Source organism: Podarcis liolepis (genome assembly GCF_965112155.1).
Source record: "Podarcis liolepis genome assembly, chromosome: 12".
Lineage (NCBI taxonomy): Eukaryota > Metazoa > Chordata > Lepidosauria > Squamata > Lacertidae > Podarcis > Podarcis liolepis.
Window position 1 is genome coordinate 44,150,749 of NC_139563.1, and position 23,651 is coordinate 44,174,399.

General features: G+C 41.5%; 1 protein-coding gene across 4 annotated transcripts in view; it reads right to left on the bottom strand.

The window, feature by feature from the left end:
• Positions 1-328: 328 nt before the first annotated feature.
• The window catches only part of GADL1 (glutamate decarboxylase like 1), a 96,803-nt gene continuing 73,480 nt past the window's right edge, over positions 329-23,651 (bottom strand). For all 4 annotated transcript variants that reach the window (XM_083468272.1, XM_083468273.1, XM_083468271.1 and 1 more), the window contains exon 15: positions 329-2,086. In XM_083468272.1, the coding sequence (XP_083324398.1) occupies positions 1,913-2,086 (174 nt within the window). In that variant the 3' untranslated portion in view covers positions 329-1,912. The remainder of the gene's footprint in view (positions 2,087-23,651) is intronic.

Consider the following 23,651-nt stretch of genomic DNA (forward strand, 5'->3'; position numbering starts at 1 on the left):
AGGTGGAAAACATGGTCTTCCATCTCCCCGTTTTATCATCACAACAACTCATTGAGCTTCCTGTCTGAGTGGGGACTACAAAACAAGACAACAAAATAGCTTCTGAGTAGGTAAGTGAGAACAGCAGGCTCACCACAGCACCCCAGGGCAGTATATATATATTGATTTAATAATTAAATGGTAAGAAGGGGTCCATCAGAAGGAAACTTCCCCCGGGGCTTACTCAGGCCTAAAACTAGTTATGGGAAGCTGAGAAATATGTGAGGTCCCTCATTAACAAGTATCCAAGCTCAATTTTTATTTTTTAAAAAAGAAGAAATAGTCTGGATTGGTTTTTAAGAGTTATCAATGCCTTTTTATTCAAAGATTCAACTAAGAACACACATATTTTGCACATAATGTGCTGCTACAAAAAGCACTTCTAGGCAATTTGTTATGCACTATACGTATCATCACATAGATCTCACAGAAGAAGGTAAAATACAGATCTCTAATAAATTAATCATTACACCATGCCTGCAAATATAGCAAAACTTCTACATACAGCAATGGAAGAACAAGACCATGAATTACAAAGCAATTGGTTAAAACACACTGTAATAAACAAATTAAATAGAATGGATTAAACCTAGTATGGGTCTTTTCAGCTTCACAAAAAGTATTTTACTGTAAAACTATGTCTCTAAATATTATGGACAAATTTCAACTTATTACACACCTATATTATTTTTTTAGTGTAATCCCTCCAGTTATACTCTGCTCAAGTGAAATTTGATAGTTTTTACATCTTTAGAAACACACCAGTGGATGAATCAATACAGTAATCCTTACCTTAAATAGCCACACAGCATAAAAAAATACAACTCTAGGAGATATATACACACACATACACATGTGGAATTTATTTAAGTTCAATAGGCCTCTAAAATGCTTAAGAAATACCTTGCTGATGTTTTAGCAATAGAAATTTAATACAAACTGTCTTAGAAACTGTGTACAATCCCTCTGACCCAAGATAAAAAGAGAAAAGGATGATGGATGTGTAAATTACAATAGGATGGCTTCAGACTAAATCACACTTGATGAACTTAGATCCCATTGAAATCATCACCCACTTTCCCCTCCATTTTAATGGTACCTAAGTAGAATTAGCTTAGTCTTGCCCCAACCCAGTATTTTGTATGTAACATTTTGGATGCTTCCAGGAAAAAATGGTGGATGGTAATTAGTGCACAACACTTAATTTCCTAGTTCATAAGAAGAAAAAACTCTTGCATAAGTAGAGCCCACCAATCCTGAACGTCTAATCTTCACAATGCATATAAAGGTACTTTTTTACTTAATACCCACTGATCTAAACCTGGCCCTACTACAGCGATGGCTTAACTCCATTCACTTTAACTAATTTATAACAATATATGTTAGCAGTTAATGGGGGCCCATTTTTAGCATTCAGTTATCAGCCAATGACATATCAATGTTAGACACAAAATGTCTAGTTTTGAAAAGCACCGGCTCTTTATTACAAGCAAGGCTACAAAGAATTGACCACCACTTCTCCAGGCGTTCCTGGCAGTGGCTTCAGCCAGCTGGGCATTTATCTATGGATTACATGGTCTAATACCATTCATGTTGCAAACATTCTTACAGTACAACCCTAGACATGTCTACTCAAAGGTCAGTCCCCTAGAGTTCAAGGAGGCTTACTCCCAGAAAACTGGGTAGGCGGGGTGGCTAACCTTTGGCCTTCCAGATATTGTCGGACCCCATCTCTCACCAGCCCCGGTCAGCATGGCCGATTGTCATGGATTATGGGAGTTGTAGTCCAGCAACATTTTGGAAGGCCACAGGTTGGGCGACAATGCCGTAAACTCTGCACAACTAAGGAAAGCCTAGCACTGTGAAGCATCAACTACAAGTCTTTGCCTAGTGAGTCAATCTCGTCGAGCAGGAAGTCCATGTCCTCTCGGCTCACCTGGGGGCTGATAATGACCTGGCGGAAGAAGTTGACTTTGCCACGATGCGGCTGGTAGCCCAACATCATGCTGCCTTTCTTCATCAATCTCTCTTTAATGATGGGTGCAACCTGAAGGAAGGAAGGGAGTCATATATTAAGAAGAGAAGAGTTTGGATTTGATATCCCGCTCTATCACTACCCGAAGGAGTCTCAAAGTGGCTAACATTCTCCTTTCCCTTCCTCCCCCACAACAAACACTCTGTGAGGTGAGTGGGGCTGAGAGACTTCAAAGAAGTGTGACTAGCCCAAGGTCACCCAGCAGCTGCATGTGATGTGAAGGAGCGGAGAAGTGAACCCGGTTTCCCAGATTACGAGTCCACCGCTCTTAACCACTACACCACACTGGCTCTCCTGCAAAGTAGTACAAAGCAGTCTGTAAAGGGGCTCAAGTAGGCAAGAAAGGGTCGAAATCCTTTAAAAGAAATGAAATAAGGGGGAGAATTAATAATAATAATAATAATAGTAATAATAGAATTGATATACTGCCCTATACCCAGAGGTCTCAGGGTGGTTCACAGGGAAGAATCCACATGTATGTCTCAAACCTTACATATGCTTGGTTTGATAAGAACCTGCAAGTGTGTACTGGCCTCCTTAAAATCTTAGGCTCTGCTTGTTTGCTCAACCAAATCTCCCCCTTCCACATTGCTTCTACAGATGAATTGAATTGATATTTATTACGGCCATTGGCCCGTCACACGACAGTTTCCCATACCAACATAATGTACTTAAACCTCCAAATTTAAAACCGCCAAAACTTACAAAAACAGACAAGAACCAAAGCAAAACAAAAACAAAAGACCACATCATACATTACAATAAATTTGCAACCTAAACATCGCCCTCTGCTCATAAATTAATAAAAGACATCAATGGTGATATCACCTAATTACATCCTAAATCATAGATCATGGTTTAAAAGGGGTTATCGTTCTACATATGGAATTCTGTCCCACAAACACATCCTGGCTGGCTGGTGAACCCAGAAACCGACCTCCCTCCCACACACAGGGAGATTTGTGCACAACATCACATTGGCAGGATCATGCCTCATATCAGTTAGCAGAATTAAAAACTATGCTTTAGATAAAGGGAGAGGGGGGAAATGCAACAAATCAGCTGAAATTAACATTATATAACAAGCGCAATAAAATATACATGGTGCCCCTTTATGGGCGGTAGCATACATGTTCAAAAGCAAGAGGTGCTCACTGTTTAATACCCAACCCATTACGTTACAAAGCTCAAAATAGTTCACTGTGGATCTGCATTGTCACTGGCAGAAAACGACAATTTTGCAACGAGCAGCTAGAACCTTATTGGCACCAAGGTGGAGAACAAGTCTAGTTCCCACCAAGGAAGGATGGCAGTGTAAAATGCTTGAATATGCTGAAGTGGCTAAGTCTGACGAACAGGGTAAGAGAAAACAAAGATAAGGAATATAAGGAGGAAGGGATAATATTTATTGAATATTTTAAGAACCAGTGTAGACAAATACATAGCTTAGTGGGTCTCGAGTAAATCCACCAGAGTTGAAATAGATGGAGTATTTAATAGATAACAAACTGGATGATTAAAAAGATGTGGATTATGCGGAGTAGTAGAAAAGCAAAGGAATCAAGGAAAGTGTGGAAGGGAAGTCATATGGTATATGTATACATGCTGTATTTGGTATGAAGTTGTAAGTGGGATAGGGGTAGGGGGGTTAAATATGCTCTGTTCCTATTTTTGAAAATGCAAATAAAAATAGAATGACAAAATTTCTGGCGCACTGCTTATTTTGTTATTACCTTTGTTTTTTTCAGTCAAAAGAATACACACAAGTTACTCAATTAGTTAATGTATTGAGAAAGAAATGGATTAAAACATATCACTTGAAAATGAGAACTTCAAGGGTTAGATTCTGCTCCTTGATAGAATCTCTCTTCAAAACAAGCAATGCTGCTTTAGATTTATGTGCGTGTGTGTCAATGAAAAAGAACAACTGGCCTTACAAGAAGTGTAGTTTTGGGAGCGGGGTGTCGTATCCGATGGAATGGGACATTCCATAAGGGAGTCACCAATTTGGGGGGGTCCCATCTCTGCAATACGCTGAGTATAATGCCTGCTGGAGCACTGTACAGCCAAAGGCTGCCTCAGCTGAGGACAGCTGGTCCAATTTGTAATATCTGGTAAAGGTGGAAGATGACGACCAGGTGCCTGCCCTACAAATGTCCAACATGCGCCAGAACGTGAGATGGACGGGGTAATTTAAGGGACTCGTAAAGCCATGGAAATATAGGCCTTAATCCACCTACCTAAGGTTGCTTTGGAAACGTTAACCACCAAGGTAGACAGGTGAAAGGATACAAATAAAGAGTCCATTTTCCTCCATGGCGGCCATTAAAACGGCAAAGATGCACGCACATTAACACACAGCCTCTGATTTTCACCAAATAAACACACAACTCCTTTTGTCACACTGTGGACCGGGAGGAGGATTATAGAAATTCAGACCCAAAAGTCTCTGTTTGCCACTCCGTGGACCAGAAGAATAGGGGGCAAAAGCCTCACTCCAAACCACTCAACTCCAATTGCCACACCGTGGACCAGGAGTGGGGGGAAATAGAAGTTAGACACACACTCCCCATCACAGCTACCGACCAGGAGGATAAGGATGAGGGCAGGCACTCCGTCAGCACCAAAGCGAACCGGGAGGCACTCAGTCAGGGCTCAATTTCAAAGGCAAATGTAATAGGAACGCTCATTCCGTTGCCTGTGTTAAAACAGCGAACCGGGATTAGGTGGCCAAGTCGTTTTTAAATCAGAGCAAGAGAATGCGAATGCCACACCAGCAGTCACACAAGTAGCACACACACCAAAACGAAATAAATAAATACAGTTGTGACCCCAGAAAAATGGTGGCAGCCGTTGAGGGAAATTAAAAGAGCGCGCCAACAGAGGGCTGGCGCTCCTGAAGGCGGGAACGGCTGTTGGCACTGCGGCAAGGGCACCGGTTCTGGAGAATTGATCAATGGAAGTAAACAACTAAGGAATAAAAGAAGGGTGGCAAATAAGCAGAACGACTAAACGTAGAGAGCAAATGAAGGGGTTTGTTTGTATGTGGGGGGAAACACAACGCGCAGACAAAGAACTGTAAAACTAAAACGGGAATAAGGGAAATCTAAAGAAAAAAAGGAGGGTTCAGAAACTAGTAAAAAAACTTAGGTGAGTCAGGAGAGCTGGGAGGAATGGACTGTCTACATCTAGATAGGAGGAAAAACTGAGGGTTTAGCCTATTTCCCACAAGTCTTTGTTCCTGTCTAGTATCTTGCGACATGGTGAACACCCATTCCTCTGGATACGACGCCCCACAAACTAAAACTAGTATATAGCTCAACCTCTCCCTTGTTCTTCACCACATTTACACACACAACCCAATTCACTTTACGAAGGCAACAAGCTGGTGGTAAATTCTTCTGATACACTCAAACCTTTCTCTCTTTGTGGCACAACTTTCAGATATAAATATTTCTGATAAGGAGGAAGGATTTCATGAAAGGAGAGGCAAATTAAGTCCAAAATGACACGTAGCGCCATCTTCCACATGTTCAGGTTTACTCATAGAGGATACTGAGTTTGTTGGGAACACTTCCAAGTGAGTGTGCTTTTAGGATTGCAGCTTCAGCCTGTGATCTCAGGCATGTTGTTGATAACATAGGTGTTCCACGAATAATCATAGCACAGAAATTCACCCAAGAGTAGCCACATCTAGGTCTTCCCAGACTATGCTGGAAATCTTGGCCTGACAAGTACTTATTTAGAAAATAAATACATGCCATATAACCCTAAAAAATACAGCCTCCATTCAACCTGCTCTGGGCTCCTTCCTATGAGCAAATATACTGCGTTCTGATTTTGAAACTCATTTGCTCAACCTCAAAAAGGCAGTGTCAGAATCTGCCGATCGATCGATACGATAAATATGATGATGCCTACCTTTACTTAATAGCATTATTTCTCCTGCAACAAAGATACACTTCACTTGATAAAGCCCAGGTAATTAATTTTAATATAAATGTCAGAAAATTACTCAATATATTTCCCAACCTATCATATTGTACACACATCCCTCGCTATTTTAATATCTAATGTGCAAGTGAATGTTGGCTTGAAATCAATGTTAGATTCAAAAGATGGCATGTTTTCACCTGAACGTGCCTCTGCTCATTTTGATTTGCTTGTGCGGTAAGTCCTGCTTTTTTTATTATAGGCCAACCACCTCTCTGGATATTAATTACACATCACAACATGACACAAGCACGAATCAATGAACACAAAACACAGAATGTGATACACGGCCCGAATATTCATTTCAATTTCAAAAGTAAGGAAAAATACGAGAGAGAGAGAAAGCAGATATTGTTAATAAGACGTGTGTTGCAAAAGAACTAGGGATAAATTTGGAAAATATATGGACAAGTGAAAATGATAATTAGAATTGTTGATACCTAATGGAATTCCTTTCGCCCCCTTAACCAGCCTTGTAGAAAAATTCACTAGACTGGAAAAAGAATTCTCCTACCATTTTTCTGTGCAGCCAGATGTGTCACTGGGCTGTTTGAAGTGGTAAGTTACACCTCTAAAAGGAATAAGAATAGCTATAACATTCTCTCTTCAGATGATGAATGTAACCTAAACCTTGTTTTTGTGTTTTATCCCAGACATGTTCATAATATTGCTGCTTAGTTCATAATCTCAACAATAGCTTGCTTTCTTCGTAAAAGATGTTCCTATACAGAAGAATGGGGATTTGCATAAAGCAATGTTGTTGCACAACATAAATACTACAGTACTTTAAATAAAACCCATGTAAAAATTGAAGTGGCTTAGCTAAGTTTCTTTCCCGTGTCCTTGTTTTGAAATTTATAGGAACTTGGCCTAGTGACCTACTTGACCTAGGCCCAGGAGCAGTAATTTATTCCTTACCTATTTTGGAGCAGAAGCTTAAATTAATTTGAATTTGGGGACATTTCGCTGGCCTACATGCCAATATTCAGTCTAGTGCTTGAGGACAACCCTGTGGCTTTGTGAGATTCTCAGGAGGAACAGTGATAGATAAATGCTCATCTTGTAGGATGTGCTCTGGAACTTTGCAAACCGAAAAGATGGAAATGTTTGGGAGATTGCCAGTATTTATTTATTTTTTTACATAAGAGCCATGAAAAAGTATTACTTGGCCTTTCCTCAGTCTTATGCTTTGTCCCTCCCCAATGTCATTTGTATATCACAAAAATAGCAAAATAAATGTGGATAAATATCTACAACATATGTTTCATTATTAGTGGCCAGTGTATGAGTTCTTGGTTTATGAATAGGTTTAAACAAGTAGGAAGAAGAAAAAAGGAAGAAAAGGGAGAGGGGGAGTGGCAGGGGGGTCGGGTGGTGTCAGGGAACTGCCATCAGAGGCAAGAGGAGAGGGAAGGCTCTCCAATGATGCAGGGGAGGGAACTAGCAAGGAGAGAGAGAGAGCTTCCGCTGGGGAAGGAAATCCAGGGGACACCAGGGAGGAAGGAGAGGCGGAGAGTACTGAGGAGGGAAGGCTCCGAGACTCTTCCAGTGAGATCAGCGGAGAGAGCTCAGGACCTCCGCTTGGCACGCCCACACTGCGCAGAAAGCTTCCGCGCAGAGAATCTAGGAGGAGACTTGGAGTCAAGGAATTTTTATGTTGGAAAAAATTTAGGAAACGCCCACTGACGGATTCTGCCAGTGACTGAGACAGTCGCGTTGTAAGGGCTGTCAAACCAGGGAAAGGTTTAGCTATACAACCAGCTTGGAGCAGTTTGCAGTTTATGCACAAGCAACCCCAATTCCCATTACAGGTGGTTATGCTTCTACTATTCTATTTAGTGTGTGTCAGTGTTACTTGTATGGGTTCTCGTACTAGTCACTTGTTGCATGCACTGGGTTTTCTCTCTCAATATATATATCGCTAATGTGATTCAAAAATTGTTCGCTCTGTAACATGATTTTTAAACATTGTGTTTGAGAGCTTACAAGTTCTGGAGGCTGTCGCTTCAATACCCAAGTCTCTGACCCAGGCTTCCTCCACCTCGGCCCGCCAGATGATTTTGGCCTACAACTCCCATGATCCCTAGCTAGCAGGGCCAGTGGTCGGGGATGCTGGGAATTGTAGTCTCAAAACACCTGGAGGGTCGAGGAAGCCTGCTCTTACCTCACATGGAAGAAAGAGCAAGCTTGTTTTCTCCTGCTCTGGAAGGTAGGACTTGAACCAGTGGCTTCAAGCTCCAAGAAAGGAGATTCTGACTAAACATCAGGTAAAACTTTCTGTTGGACAGTGGAACGATCTCCCTCAGGAGGTGTGGGCTCTCCTTCCTCAGAGGTTTTTAAGCAGAGGTTGGATGGCCGTCTGTCATGGGATTCCTGAGATTCCTGCCTTGCAAGGTGTCAGGTAATCCTTGCTGTCCCTTCCAACTCTACAATTCTATGATCTCATAGCAGACTTTGCAGTTGTGAAACGGACTGTGGAGAGATGCCAATCATAAGGACATTTCCAAGACAAAAACACCGAAACAAATCCTGTAGTAAATGGGTCAGTGAAATTCGCAAATGATTTCTTGCATTTACTGAGCTTTCCTTGACCTCTGAGAGTCTGTAAAAAGAAAAGAAAAGAAGGCATCCTCTTTCGATTTCTGGGCTGCGCCTTTCTCAGGATGTCTTCATGAAAGTGATATTACCATATATTACACAGCACAATTCAAAGTGTTGGCGCTGACCTTTAAAGCCCTAAATGTCCTCGGTCCTGTATACCTGAAGGAGCGTTTCCACCCCCATCGTTCAGCCCAGACACTGAGGTCCAGCTCCGAGGGCCTTCTGGCGGTTCCCTCACTGCGAGAAGTGAGGTTACAGAGAACCAGAGGGCCTTCTTGGTGGTGGCGCCCGCCCTGTAGAATGCCCTCCCATCAGATGTCAAGGAAATAAACAACTATCTGACTTTTAGAAGACATCTGAAGGCTGCCCTGCTTAGGGAAGTTTTAAATATTTAATGCTGTATTGTTTTTAACACTCGACTTGGAGCCATCCAGAGTGGCTGGGGAAACTCAGCCAGATGGGGTATAAATAATAAATTATTATTATTATTATTATTAGTAGTAGTAGTAGTAGATATTTGTGCTTTGCTTGCATTGTGTCTTTCAGTGTGTGAGAATGTAACTGAAATGTGGCGAGTGACACTGCTAAACCATGGCAACCTCATGCCCTCTAGTTGGCAGGGGGCATGATGGGAGTTGTAGTTCAAAACATCCACACATTTTGATTGAGGAAGGTGGGTTTAGTGTTGCATGTCCGTGCAGACATTGGCTTTCTAGACATAATGACCTTTTCCATGATTAGCACTGCCATTCTGTGGAGAATTCTGACCTTGTACAGTATACTCTGTGGATAACGTGGCTGGACTCTGCTCACCCTGTGCCAGCGCAGCCAAGTGGCAGGGATGATGGGACTTGGGAGTCTAGCCACCTCTGGAGGGCCACAGGTTCCCCATCCCCGCTGCACATTCTGCAAATCGATCATATGTGGGAATTGCTGCCACAGGCTTTTCTATGCTGAAATGCAACCCATGATACCACTACCATCATGTGTCAGCAAAATTGAGTTACCCACTCCCTTTCACCAGTCATCATTCTCACATGATTGAAAGGAGGGCAGATTCCGTTAATAACTTCTGAATACTTTTTTTTAAAAAAAGAAAGAGATAAATTTAATTGAAATGAAGGGCAGCATGGTTTTAGAAACCACTGCAGCCCCCAGAACACATTAGAGAATCAGATGCAACATACCAAATAATAGGTCTTAATTTCTGTCCTAGGAACTCATCACAACCCCATAACAGGCCATGGTTTCACGGTGTTAAAACTGCACCTTTCATTTACTGGCGTTAAAAAGAAAAAAATCAGTGAAATGCCACAAATACTTTGCTTGTTTATTGCTTTGTATTGTGAAATTGGTTGCAGATGAATGCAAAGGCTTTTTCTCCCCCTCATCTCCAGCGGTAATTAAAACCAAACCCAGGTCATTTGTCAGCTGTCACCCCGACTGGGATAAACGAAATACCAAATGTTGGCACTCCCAATTGCAGCTTTGGTCCTTTTGCCAAAGCAGTCTGTAAAAACCCAAACATGTTTTTCTTTTGTCTAGAATTTGTTCTGGGCCCACATCCCTAAACCACTAATAAATTATTGCTGCGCATGAGTGCACCAGAGTTTCCCTTGCACTGCATCGTACAACAAAATGGAGAGATAAAGGCATTTGTCAAAATAATTGTAGCCGCTTCCACATTCCTCAGAGCTACTGGATGTTATGAAGAGGAAGAAACAGATGCCTCCGTATTTGCCCCACCCGTTTCATTTATTGGGGGGATGGGGGACGGTTTCTGGCTTAGACATGTTTAGTTATAATTCCAAAGATGGCAGGTTCACCTCATTGACTTCACCACCAGGCACATAAGCCAGATGACCAGTCAAGTGTTATTGGTCTCTGTCAGCTACGATATGGGGAATTGCGGCCCTGAAACATTGTGACCGGAAAGCAGACTTGAGAAATACTGCAATTAGATAAATAAAAACTACGTAGGAAACCCAGGTTGTAAAACGCTAGGGCTGGAATCCAAAGCGATATTGCATAGGAGCAGCCATCCTGCTGTATTCTCCTGTGGTGCCCAAAAGCAGCTGCCAAAAGTCAGGATTAGGACTTGGGAAAGGAAAGGGAATTAGCAAAGCCCCATTAGGTGCACTGATGAGTTTCAATGTGCTCTGTATATATGGAAGGCTTACATATAATTGCTCTTCCAGGCAAATAAAGCTGGGAGACAAGGGTGCTTCGAGCATTCTTTTAGTCATGCTATTAACATCCCAAGGAGGAGGAGGGGGAGAAGAGAGATCTTGCTACCCTGCTGGCATGACCCTCTTGTTTCAGCCTCCATGAGATGACTGCAGGGAGAGGAGGGAGCCTGTGAGTTTTAGAACCATGGTCCTCCAGGCTTACAAAGTGAGCCTGCCAAGTAGAGAAGGCTCCTTGCTGCACACAGATGGCGTCAAACTGATGGAGAGCAACAGGGGCAATTGGGGGCGAGGGTGCTTGTTCCCTTCTCCTCCTACATGCAGAAAAGGTGTGTAGATAATAGCTACTGGCCAACATCTCCTTCAGAGCCTAGGACTTGCCGATCAGAAGGTCGGCGGTTCGAATCCCCGCAACAGGGTGAGCTCTCGTTGTTCGGTCCCTGCTCCTGCCAACCTAGCAGTTCGAAAGCATGTCAAAGTGCAAGTAGATAAATAGGTACCGCTCCAGCGGGAAGGTAAACGGCGTTTCTCGTGCGCTGCTCTGGTTCGCCAGAAGCATCTTAGTTATGCAGGCCACATGACCCGGAAGCTGTACCCCGGCTCCCTTGGCCAATAAAGCGAGATTAGCGCTGCAACCCCGGAGTCGGTCACGACTGGACCTAATGGTCAGGGGTCCCTTTACCATTACCTAACATTTCCTTCAGCGAGAAGGAGAACCTTGAATACAAGCTCTAACTTCTATCTACTTCTTCCACACACTGGTTTTCATGCCACAATCACTCTTTCTATAATACGAGTAGCATTTAGCATTTAACGGGATTTATATACCACTTAGTCACTCATAACGCCTAAGCGCTTTACATAAAAATAAACATTAAAAACACTGATAAAAATCTAATGTCGAAAGCAAGTTAACATTGATCAAAAGCCAAGTAAAACCAGGTTTTTCTTTTTAAATGTACCAAATAAAATAAAATTGCTTGTTAAAACTGTATTACCCTAATGGGGCAAAATTAAACAAGAAAGTATTTAACAATGTAGCAAAGCTGGCTTCCTAATATCAAACCTTGCAATTACAAAGTACGAAGGTCACCAAGAGCACGGAAAATTAAAACTAAAGGTGGTCTATTAATTAGCAGGAGTGATCCTTATCATTGTAGTGAGTCCAGGTTGGTCAGATCAAAAGTACAAGAGCTACGGTGTTAAAATCTATATCAATATCTATCTATAGTTATTTGTTTACATACAACTAGGTCCTTTACTTAATACTCATCTATAAAGCATGTCATTAAAATATTGTTCAGAGAACAGCCCTCAACCTCCTGCAAAGTGATTCCCTCGCCCCCCAAAGTAAATAAGTTGCAGCAAGTCATCTCAAAAGAATATTTTAAAGATATTTTCATAGTTTGTGTGCACTGGGATGAGTTTTGTTTTTTGTTGCTCTCTTCCTCTAGGGGAACAAAAGAAACACAGTACAAATGTATGTTCAGTGGGCAAGGATTCATTATTTGATGATTGGCTATTAAAAGGAGAGAGAGAGAGAGTTGTACAGTACTGTAGAAAAATAAATGTCTCATGAGAGATTTGGAACGGCTCCCTATTATTCACACTGAATATTACCTTTATCTGAGCTAGCATGTGTAGCAACCTCCAGATTTGCATTGCAGTAGGGATTAAAGAGTTATAATGATAGTTGTGCCTCTGTTTTAGGTAGATCTAAAGGGAAGCATTAACATTTAAGCAAGCCCAAACTCTTGTATATGGTTTAGTACAAAATCATTGCAATGACCTTCAGATCAACTCCAAGGAAAGTAAAAGAATCAGCAAAATATACAGTGCTGCGTGGCCATACAACTTCATTAAAAAGAATTAGGGGAAACCTCTATTTCAAAAATCTATTATCCATGTTCTTTATTTCTATGCCTTTCTCGGGGTTGTTTAAAATCGGTCTTTTATATCTCTGATATTTGAGCCAAGCAGATATAATTGAAAGGAACTTGCATGTGGCAGTCATGTATGGACCAAGGCTGTGCTGAAAATTTCTCTTGCATATATATTTTTTCCTTACCATTCTCTATCAATTTATGAGAAAAGAACATCTGAAATATCATGAAAGAGAGGATAACATTTTGCAGAAAGTTCATGGGCAAGGTATATTGCTTATTTCACTTTCAAGGTGGCCAGGGGTGTTTTTGAATGTCCTTCCTTTCATTCTCCAAAGCATCTTTCCAAAGGTCTACATTATGCAGCCTCCCTAGGTGCCCACATTTCTGGAAAACCTCATTACATCCTCACTTGGGCTTTCCTGTAAGCATGGGAAGGTGGGGAGGCTGCCTAATGTTTTCCAAACAGTGGTAAACTGTGAGTGTTATTTTATTTTATTTTTTTAAAAAATATTATCATTTACCATCACCTCCTGGCAAATGGAAAGGGAAGAAATGGAGGCAGTGAGAGATTTTACTTTCTTGGGCTCCATGATCACTGCAGATGGTGACAGCAGTCATGAAATTAAAAGACGCCTGCTTCTTGGGAGAAAAGCAATGACAAACTTAGAAAGCATCTTAAAAAGCAGAGACATCACCTTGCTGACAAAGGTCTGTATAGTTAAAGCTATGGTTTTCCTAGTAGTGATGTATGGAAGCGAGAGCTGGACCATAAAGAAGGCTGATCGCCGAAGAATTGATGCTTCTGAATTATGGTGCTGGAGGAGACTCTTGAGAGTCCCATGGACTGTAAGAAGAACAAACCTATCCATTCTGAAGGAAATCAGCCCTGAGTGCTCACTGGAAGGACAGATCCTGAAGCTGAGGCTCCAATACTTTGGCCACCTCATGAGAAGAGAAGACTCCCTGGGAAAGACCCTGATGTTGGGAAAGGTTGAGGGCACAAGAAGAAGGGGGCGACAGAGGACGAGATGGTTGGATAGAGTTCTTGAAGCTACAAACATGAGTTTGACCAAACTGCGGGAGGCAGTGGAAGACAGGAGTGCCTGGCGTGCTCTGGTCCAGGGGGTCACGAAGAGTTGGACACGACTAAAAGACTAAACAACAAATTATATCTGTATACTGCTAGCACATTTGCAAAGCTGGGTCTGGTACGGTTTCAAATTGGATGGGGGACCACTCGTTGAGATTCCTGCACTGCAGGGGGTTGGACTATGATCACAGCATAAAAATACAAAATGAGAATACAAAATAGGGAATAAAAAGAAGACAATAGGGAATAAAACAATAGGGAATAAAAACAAGAACAAACCAGTAACCCCCACTTCCACAAACACATTTAAAATACCATAGAATGTTAGTCAGTCAAAGGCCCAGTTAAAGAGAAATGTCTTCACCTGGCGCCTAAAGATATGTAATGAAGGCGCCAGGCGAGCCTCCCTGGGGACAGCATTCCACAAATGGGGAGCCACCACAGGAGAGGCCCTGTTTTTGTGTTGCCCCATACATCTCATGGAGGATGCACACAAAGAAAGGCCTTAGATGATGATAACAGGGTCTGAGCCGATTTATATGGGGAGAGGTTAGGGGGTGGCAGTCCATGAGGTATTGTGTTCCTGAGCCATTTAAGGCTTTATAGGTCAGAAACAGCACTTTGGGCTGGGCCTGGAAACCAACTGGCAACCAGCATAGTTGGACCAGGATCAGTGCAACATGCTCAAACTGTCTTGCCCCGGTAAGCAATCTGACACGTTGTAAATCAGGTTTTCTAAACTTAGTTTTTCCACCAAAAAAACTAGGCTACAAGTGCATTTATAATTTTTTTAGGCATTTATAAAATCTTTTGAGTGCTGGTGTATCTCCCCCCCCCCCCGCCGAAATCCTCATCATTTTATTGAGCTCTGTGTAAACTTTTGAAGAGATCTGATCATTGGTTATGAAGGAAAAAAATTAAAATGTACTTAAGCGTATCTTGTGCCATGGGGAGACCCTTGGACAGACAACACAGATTTAACGAAACTTCGAAGTGCTATAAAAGTAAAACCGTGTGAGATAGAGGGGGGAAATTTAAGGGGTTTTTTTTCAACCACAAGGGAAGGGTGTACACCAAATTTCATCAACATCCGAGACGGAGGGTGACATGACCTCATTGAAATGACATGGAATGACCCGCTTTTAAACTGACTGGTTAGCCATCTCTCAGGGTTTATTTAGGTGTGATTTCTACATTGGAGGGGGACGGCGACTAGATGACTCTTTTAACTAGATGATTCCTTTCCAACTCTGCAATTCTACAATTCTATGGTTTGTTGGCAGCTTAAGATCCAAAATCGTTTTTAACACAGGTATTTCTCACGATATGCCTTTTTTAAGTGATCCCAGGAGTATTCACATTTTTTTAAATGAGAGGTTATCTATGCATATTTTCCTGGGATAGTCTCATGTCAGTCTCATAATTCTAGCTGCAATGTGTTTTTAGGATTTGCCCTGGAAAAGCTGTGTAGCTCATCGTAACTTTTCCCACTTTTTCCCAATAAAATCTTCCTGGGAATACCAAACGTTACATTAGAATCAGTTCTAAATTAAGAGAAAATAACCATATCCGATGTCCACAGAATATTTCTGCTATTTCTTTCTTTTTCTTTCTTTCTTTGCTAAAAGGCAAAAGCTGTTCACCCGTTGGAATTCTAATTCTCTTTATAGCTATATTGCCAATAAACAATTTTATTAAATGCAGTTATATGGTTCTCATTAAATATTTTACAACTGCTCCAATAAAAACTTTAAAATTAATGCTTGCCCTAAAACGCAAAAGAGTAGTAACCTTTGTTATGTGAGAACATCCCAATCCAAATATTATAATTAAAAATGAATAGCAATAAGCCTTCACCATTGATTAATTACTGATTAATATTTTAAGCAGAGTTAAGAGTTCACCTTACAGCACATTAATTCAGAAATTTTAAATCTAGAGTCTCTTCACTTTTTCCAGAAAGCCCAAGGGAATTAACAGTGGAAACAGTTTGCAGGGGCTTTAGATATCTGCTAATGTAAAAGGACATCTTTATTATTATTATTATTGCATTTTACAAATGACTTTGAAAACAAATGAGGGGGGAGGACACACAGTGATGACAATATGGATCCTGAATTTTTTGTTTGGAATATGGTTATTAGGGGCGCGGGTGGCGCTGTGGTCTAAACCAGAGAGCCTAGGGCTTGCTGATTAGAAGGTAGGCGGTTCAAATCCCTGTGATGGGCTGAGTTCCCATTGCCTGGTCCCTGCTCCTGCCCACCTAGAAGTTCGAAAGCATGTCAAAGTGCAAGTAGATAAATAGGTACCACTCTGGTGGGAAGGTAAACAGCGTTTCCGTGCACTGCTCTGGTTTGCCAGAAGCAGCTTAGCCATTCTGGCCACATGACCCGGAAGCTCTACGCCGGCTCCCTCGGCCAATAAAGCGAGACCCCAGAGTCGTCCGCAACTGGACCTGATGGTCAGGGTTCCCTTTACCTTTACCTATGGTTATTATTTATGGTCCATAAAATTATTTTTTTAAAAAAAATGTTTTAACTACTGTGGAATGTTTTGCTGGCATATTCACAATCAAAAACAAATCATGCTGTAATAATTTGTTGTGGTGGATGCACCATGAAGAATTTTTGGCCTTTCAGCCTTATTGTAACCACAACCAATGCTTTAAAAAGTGAGCACAGGGTCACAATCTGCCACACTACGTGCTCCCTCTGTATAGATGCTGCTCTTTATTGCAAAATTAATAAAATGCTGTGAGCTTTATTCAGAGCCAATTTTCAAACAGTGTTTTCCAGCTGTGTGTTTAGTGGTTTCCACATGTCACATTTTAATACGCTGCTTAATACAAAAGTCTCAAAACCAGTGGAGAGCCAGCTTAGGGGGTTGAGGAGTCGAGAAACACAGAAAAATTACAACTGAGCTGAAGTGTCTCGCAAACTATTTCCACTATTACAGTGGAAGGTCCCCCAAAACATGGTGATTTAGAGCACAGCTAGCCCAGAATCCCATGCCAGTCTATTTGCTGGAGAGGAGTGCAAGCTATCTACAGCGAATTAAAGAACAAATTAGTAACCATAATAATATCGGGTGCTGGTATCACATGAAATCAAGATTTAGAATTATAGCCATGAGCCTCAGGCTCCCCTTGCATGTAGGCCAATCAGGTTGCGGATTCATTTCCACCTGGAGTTGGATTGGGTGGCTCCTGTGGACCAATCAGACTGCTGCATTCTGGATCCTATTGTTCTAGGACCAATCAGACTGCTGCATTTTGGATCCTATTCAACTCAGTACATAACAATCGGTTTGCAGGCAAATTATTGCACACATAAGTTTGGATGAAACAGCAAACTATGGTTTGCTCCTAAACTAGGATTGGGAACTCTTTAATCACCACATATGAGGTGGTGGAAGGAAGGGAAATGGAGATGAAGACCATGGTTTAGTGTCACATCTGAGTAGGGTCATTTTTAATAATGTTTCTTTATGCTGATTTAGTAATCTCAAAACCTGACTTTTGAAGGAAAGGACTAGGATGCTTCTGTTCTGTAATCAGTAAGAAGACTCCTAATCTTCTCATTGATTTTTCAAACAGGGAGAAAGTAAAGGAGGTGGGCAGCTGAACTTCACAAACACTTTCAGAGTCCTCTATATGGATTCAGGTGCCAGTTTAAGAGAAGGTCAGACATAAGATTTATTGACCTCATATTCTAGAGGCCAATATTTATTCAAAGAGCTATAAATCTCGCTGTTTTGGCTCTCTAACAGATGTTAATCCTCCTATTATTCAATCCGTTCTATTAGTGTTAATTAAATTCAGTACACTTGTGAGTCATGTGTCAATATTCATTACCACAACGCAAGTCGCAATTACCGTAGTCCTGATTATTAAATCTAATAATATTCAATATATCAAAATGTTAAAGTGTTCTTGCTGTTTTTTTTAAATGACATCACTTGCATTTCTGAAACTAACTGTATTTATACTTTGTGGGTTTAGCTTTTCCTTATATCTGAGAAGAATATAGCATTAACATGACAGATGTGGAAAGTTAAGAACGCAGGCATCTATAAGCACACGTTGAGAATTAGAATGGTGTTAAAAATAAAATAATGAGAAATGACTTCGGTCTCTGGACCTGAAACCAAATGATTCCTTTCTTTGAGATACTGTGGTTACAATACGGTCTCCTGCTCCCATGACTCCAGGATACATACCAAACAGTTGTCACAAGCAAGCACAATTTCTTACATCTTATTATACTGTATACACATTCAGTTTTACATTGCTGCATTATTACTTTTATGGAAATACCTGGGAATCAGAAGCGTTATTCTTTTACACCATCAGATGCATTCCAAACTGAATTAGGGTGATGGCATATTAATCTTCTCTACTGCTTAGTAGTCTGGGTGCATTCCCTGACGGCAGCAGATATCGCTAATGTACAAGTAGCAGCTAGCTTCGCCCTAAATTATTTTAGTTTACTTTCACACCTATAATGAACGTTAGGCTCACTCTTTCTTTCCTTTTTTAAGCTAGCTGTTCATAACGTTCTGACAGTTTTGTGTAATTCTGATGCAGAAAGCCATGCCTTAATATAGCAGCTATGCTATCACTAGGGTTTTGACAGGGGTGAAATGGATGACATGGCAGAGAGAGGTAACAGCAAAGAAAGGTGTTTAATTCTGCTTGTTCTTCCATGTTTCAGAAATTCAGAAACCTAAAAGGTATCGGGCTTAATGGCTTACAAAAGCCTTTCCAGGGCCATTATGTTGGACACCTTTCACCATCTATAATAATGAAGTCCAAGAGTCTGCCCAGTACATGGGACTTTGATATGTAGAACAAGTTTGTCAAAGCTTCAGATGAAGAATTGAAATTCCTTGCCTGGCTCTGGAGTTTGGAGTTGCCCTGGCCATTCATTATGGCTTCCATTCCATTGAGAGCATTGTTGGCTGCCCACTCTCCACCTTAGAGCAGATTTATGCCACAAGGTGCCATAGGAAGGCACTGGACATAGTAAAAGATCCATCGCATCCTGGTCACTGTCTCTTTGAGCTCTTGCCGTCAGGACGGAGATACAGGTCAATGAAGACAAGAACGAGCCGTCTTAAGAACAGCTTCTTCTCCAGAGCGATCTCGGCCCTGAATGGGAAGCCCGGACTTTGAAAGTCATCTAATCTCCCTTGCTGTATTATACTGTATTGTTTAATTAGTGTTTTTATGGAGCAGTCAAGTAATTTTGTTGTCCCCGAAGGGGGCAATGACAATAAAGATATCATTATTGTTGTTGTTGTTGTTGTTGTTATTATTATTATTATTATTATTATTATTAAGAATTGAAATTCTTTGCCTGGCTCTGGAGTTTGGAGTTGCCCTGGCCATTCATTATGGCTTCCATTCCAGTGGCCTCTCGTGCCACAATGTGCCACAGTCTTCTTATCACTTTCTTGTGTGTCTTTTAGCAATCCGGTGGCTGTATTTAGCATGCCCGGTTCCATTACGGGTGCCACAGCTGTACATACATACAGGTGCAGAATCGTGTCCTCAGAGGTCCACATTATTTTGAGACGAAAGTACTGTGACCTCCCTTGCTATTGGACAATATAAGTGGTTCAGTGGTAAAGTGAAATTGCCTTGGCTTTCCTGGGCACCTATGATAGGAGAGAACAGTATGAGCCAAGTTCTCTTATAACAAGGGATAGCTGCTCTTCACTCAAAGGCGAACAGTGCTGGAGTGACGTATTCTCCTTCTGAAGACAATATGGGAGTAAAATACTGCCTGGACACTGAGGTCCAGCTCCGAGGGCTTTCTGGCGGTTCCCCTCACTGCGAGATGTGAGGTTACAGGGAACCAGACAAAGAGCCTTCTCGGTAGTGGCACCTGCCCTGTGGAACGCCCTCCCATCAGATGTCAAGGAAATAAACAACTATCTGACTTTTAGAAGACATCTGAAGGCAGCCCTGTTTAGGGAAGCTTTTAATATCTGATGTTTTAATGTATTTTTAATATTTTGCTGGAAGCCGCACAGAGTGGCTGCAGAAACCCAGCCAGATGGGTGGGGTATAAATAATAAATTATTATTATTATTATTAAAATACTGCTGTTTGCAAAGGCGGGTGTGAAAGAGGCGAAATGCTCCTCCGATAGCATAGTGATGCTCTGCTGCACAGAACGCATCAGTCAATGATGTTTTGAGATCTTCATTGTCAAGATTATTGCATAAAATTATTCCATTACTCCTGTTGCAGTTGTGCCCTGCCACTGTATTAATTATTGGTTAAAAGTTGGTTGCATTATCGACAACTATATGAAACACATAAAGAAGACAGCAAGAAAGGATTCAGTTACACAAGATCTAGGTTTCAAACGGAAGTGATCGAAGGGAAAGTGAAATTACTGAAGGCCACATATTATTAGAATGGGAGACGAAAGATGAAGAGGTAAAATCAGTTATGATTAAATGGGCACAAGATGTAGGTCACAACATTATGATGGAAGACTGGGAAAAATTATGGAAAACCAATTTAAAATTTACAGATTGTTCCTTACTGAAGGAGAATTACATGAAGATGATGTACAGATGTTACACGACACCAAGTGCAGTTAGGGAAAATGTACAAAACTAGTTCAAATATATGTTGGAAGTGTAAGGAAAAAGAAGGGACATTTTATCATATGAAGTGGGATTGTGATTAAAAAATTTTGGGAAATGATATACAATGAATTGAAGAAAATGTTCCATTTAACATTTGTTAAAAAAACCTGAAGCATTTTTGTTAGGGATTGTAGGGAAAGACCTGCCAAAAAAGCTGAAAAACATCTTCATGTATGCGACAATGGCCGCGAGAGTTCTGGTAGCACAAGGATGGAAGACTGAAGAAACCCCAGCTAAAGAATCATGGCAAGAAAAATTGATGGACTATGCAGAACTGGCAAAATTGACACATAAGCTACGGGACAAGGATAACTGTGACTTTAAAGATGAATGGGAACCCTTTACAAAGTATCTGGAGACGCAACAAAGCGAACTGGACTCTTTGGCTGGCTTTGAATAAACATTCACAAACTTTTTTTATTGATGATAATCAGCTAAACAGTTTGAGGATCTATACAACTGTGTAACATGCAGAAAACAGCATTCTTAGAGAAATCAAAGACTGGAACTGAGGGAAGTCGAGAGGTGGGGGTGGGTGGGTTTTGTGTGGAGGGTGGGGGGAGGGAGGAAAAAATGGGGGTGGGAATAAGGATGATATATTTCTGGGTAATATGTTTTGTTTTAATTTTGAATTAAAAAAAAGTTTTTTTAAAAAAATGTTGCCCTGCTGAGCTCCACGTTACATGTGCTGTGAAGACATGCTGGGCTGGTGTGTCCAAGTATATAAAAACTTGTTTGTTTTTTTATGACCTACAGTCAATATGAAATAAATAGCTACATTGTAAAGCTGCTCCATTTCATTTTCTCATCTTTTCCAGCAGGAAATATATATATATATATTATTTTCTGTAACAGTTCCAGTGACTGATACTACCACTACTACTTAAACATTTGTTTAGCTCTGGCAGCTTTCAAAGTGTTGGAACCAACACTCTGGAACTGTGAAGAGTTCCTGTGAAATATTACCATATAAAGTTTATGAGTCAGCCAGACAGATTTTTATTGTTTGTGCACAATGGCCAGTACAATGTGACTCACAAAAAAACCCCCACAACAACAACAAACAAGATAATCCAAATGTAGTAAGTTAAAATGCAATGCAAAGTTCCCAGAATCGTTTAGATTCAAAAATTCATCTTGGCAAATCAGCACTGCTTCTGGCCAAAAAGGGTAGCCCATAATTGTCTTACTGCTAATGTATATTATTACCCAATTGGTATCAAGTACAAACCCAAGCCAGCGACCATCTAATTTTGAAGTCACCTGGCGGATGAAATGAGCAGAGGAATCTATTGCTAGGTGAGTTGCATAAAGGACCACTTTTGGTTATCCGTTTTAACACAGATTGAGGAAAGGCCATAGCTCAGTGGTGGACATCTGCTTTGCATGCAGAAGGTGTCCAGTTCAACCCTTGAACCCAGGGAAGGATGCCTGGAGAAAAGCAGGGGTTGGACTAGATGACCCTTGTGGTTCCTTCCAACTCCACAGTTATATGAAAAAGCAGCTCTTCCTACGTTTTCTACAACAGTTCCTTCCCAGCAAGCCTACAACTAAGCAAGGAAAGTTAGCCAAAGACAGGGCAAATCGCTTTTCACATATGTAGTTATAATTCAGGAATTCTGAAAGCTAAGGAGGTATTTACATAATAAATATCTTCATGTATTAGGGACGCGGGTGGAGCTGTGGGTTAAACCACAGAGCCTAGGACTTGTCGATCAGAAGGTTGGCAGTTCGATTCCCCACGACGGGGTGAGCTCCCGTTGCTCGGTCCCTGCTCCTGCCAACCCAGCAGTTCGGAAACACGTCAAAGTGCAAGTAGATAAATAGGTACTGCTCTGGCGGGAAGGTAAATGGTGTTTCCGTGTGCTGCTCTGGTTCGCCAGAAGCGGCTTAGTCATGCTGGCCACATGACCCGGAAGCTGTATGCCTGGCTCCCTCAGCCAATAAAGTGAGATGAGCGCCGCAACCCCAGAGTCGGCCATGACTGGACCTAATGGTCAGGGGTCCCTTTACCTTTATCTTCATGTATCTGAGAATCACGCTACCCCAAGACTCTCCATCTCCCCATAGCCCAGGCTGCTACTGCAACAACTATAAAACTTTTCTGCCCAGGTTTTGCTGCTTCCATATCCTTGGTTCCAGGTTCTGACAAGAGAAAGATAGAGAACCTTGTAAAAGGAAGAAGAAGAAGAGTTTGGATTTGATATCCCGCCTTTCACTCCCTTTAAGGAGTCTCAAAGCGGCTAACATTCTCCTTTCCCTTCCTCCCCCACAACAAACACCCTGTGAGGTGAGTGGGGCTGAGAGACTTCAGAGAAGTGTGATTGGCCCAAGGTCACCCAGCAGCTGCATGTGGAGGAGCGGGACGCGAACCCGGTTCACCAGATTACGAGTCTACCGCTCTTAACCACTACACCACACTGGCGTGTGGAGATAAGCCACCACACTGGAGATAAGCCAACAAAGAGTTGCTCTCTTAACTGCCTTGGGAACCACTCAGAGCTTCCAGGATACAGTTTGGCCTTGCTGCTATAGATTAATTCCTCTGTTACAAGAATAACAATCTAATTTTACCCCGCAGTTATGGGTCACTTTATTATGGTCAGCTGATAACGATAGGGAGAGAAATGGCTTCCTTTATGCTGTAAAATAAACAGCACGATAATTGCTGTAACAATAGCATGTAACGATTTAACAGTTCACCATCCCTCCAAACCTTCCCTTCCTAGCTTAATCGCCAAAAGGATTGTGGAAAAAAAGATTAATCTTTCTGGAAGTGGAAAGAAAAAGTTTAAATGCTTGGCAAAGGAGGTAGTCGATACGTTTTCATTTTCTGCTGGGTGACTGAGGGAAAAGAGGAGGGGGATATCATTTATGTTGCTTTTGATCTCCATCTAGCGAGCGAATTAAGGAACTGCGCACATGGCGGAGATAATTTCACAATGGACTGTCATCTCTACAACAGGATTGGGATAATTTTTCAGCACGTCCAGCGGGCTCCCTTGAAAGACTGGATGTTTTAAATGTGAAAGCCAGTATCTTCAAGTATCAGATGCCCAAGATATTTTGGGTAACAGAAGACAAAATCAAAGGAGCACAATTTAGCAAAAGTAAAAGCAATTATTGATAGAGACATAGACGAGGCAGCAGAAGAATAC